Source organism: Carex rostrata, chromosome 16, assembly GCF_964058835.1.
Source record: "Carex rostrata chromosome 16, lpCarRost1.2, whole genome shotgun sequence".
Taxonomy (NCBI): Eukaryota; Viridiplantae; Streptophyta; class Magnoliopsida; order Poales; family Cyperaceae; genus Carex; species Carex rostrata.
The window spans coordinates 7,610,259-7,611,463 of record NC_135933.1 but is presented as its reverse complement, the minus strand read 5'-3'; the positions used below and the strand labels follow the sequence as shown (position 1 = coordinate 7,611,463).

Genomic DNA, 1,205 nt, shown 5'->3' with positions numbered 1-1,205 from the left:
AATTAATCACTAGTAGAATATATATATATACACAGAAAATGAGAAAGATTAAAGATAAAAATCTCTCCCTTCATGTTTTTTGCGTTTACAGAGTATCTCTCATTAGAAAAAAGTAAACAGAGGAACACAAGAGATTGCCATTACAGCTGCAAAATCGTTATAATGCTAAAACTGCACTACTACGCAAATCATCTGAAGAAAGAACCAATTAAGAAATAAACAAACTTAACAATCTTCTTCTTTTTTTTGCGATAAAATGAACTTGACAATCAAATTGAATTACAGCGCCAAGAGGAGCAACTACTGCTCCCCATCTCGGTGGTCCTTAACAACTCCTCCAGGTACTCTGTTCCCAAATCCTCCAACTCAACCACGCTTCGCATCTCCATTTCTCTCCCCTTGTTTCTCTTCCCCGCTCCTCGTTTCCTCATAGAATGCCTCCTCTTCAACTCCAAGACCGGTGATCCCGCGTCACCGCTCATAACTCCCTTGAGAGAGTCACGAACTTTCTCGACGGGAAAATTAAGCACTGCCAGCGATCCACGCATGGCGAAAGCAGCCTGATCATAAGCTAAAGCGGCTGCCTCAGCACTGTCAAAGGTCCCCAACCAAACTCTGACTCCATGTCTGGTTGAATCTCTTATCTCAGCAGCGAATTTTCCCCAAGGCCGTCGTCTCACACCACGATAACACCGACCTTTCGGGCTAGTGGTTGAACTTTCTTCATTTTTTTCGTATTTCGGGGAGCGAGATGAGGCATCTGTTTCTTCTTGTTCTTCTTTCGTTGGTCTAGGGCTCGTCTCGGCCGTTGCCAACATGTCAAGGAGCATCACCTCGTCGGAGTCATTTGGGTTGAAAGGGAGAGGAGTGTAATCGCCTGAGAATTGCAGGAAGTCCATTTGATCCAGATGTTTTAGTTTGCTTTGATTTGTAGATGCTCTGTTTGCTCTGTTTTTGATACTTGAAATGTTGGCGCCCTTCCCCTTTTATACTTGTGGAGAAGAAGGGAAGCATTAGAAGTTGAAAAAAATATTTATTCATATATACCCTTGAAAGTTTTGTTGTAAAGGTGGTCATAAACTACCAACTAGTATGTGGCAATTGACGAGGACAAATTTTCAATTCTCTTAAAAAATTATAAAAAGACAAAACTTCAAATTGCATGTGTTAGTATTTAATTTTAACTATAATTATTCAAATAATCT

At 40.6% G+C, this 1,205-nt stretch overlaps 1 protein-coding gene across 1 annotated transcript; it reads right to left on the bottom strand.

The window, feature by feature from the left end:
• Positions 1-262: 262 nt before the first annotated feature.
• LOC144567289 (ethylene-response factor C3-like) lies at positions 263-973 on the bottom strand. Its single transcript, XM_078317388.1, has one exon. It carries the CDS (start codon positions 897-899, stop codon positions 270-272), a length of 630 nt encoding a protein of 209 aa, XP_078173514.1. The 5' UTR covers positions 900-973; the 3' UTR covers positions 263-269.
• Between the last annotated feature and the right edge of the window lie 232 nt (positions 974-1,205).

Coding starts and splice junctions, on each gene's coding strand:
- LOC144567289 (XM_078317388.1), bottom strand. CDS start 899: ATGGACTTCCTGCAATTCTCAGGCGATTACACTCCTCTCCCTTTCAAC.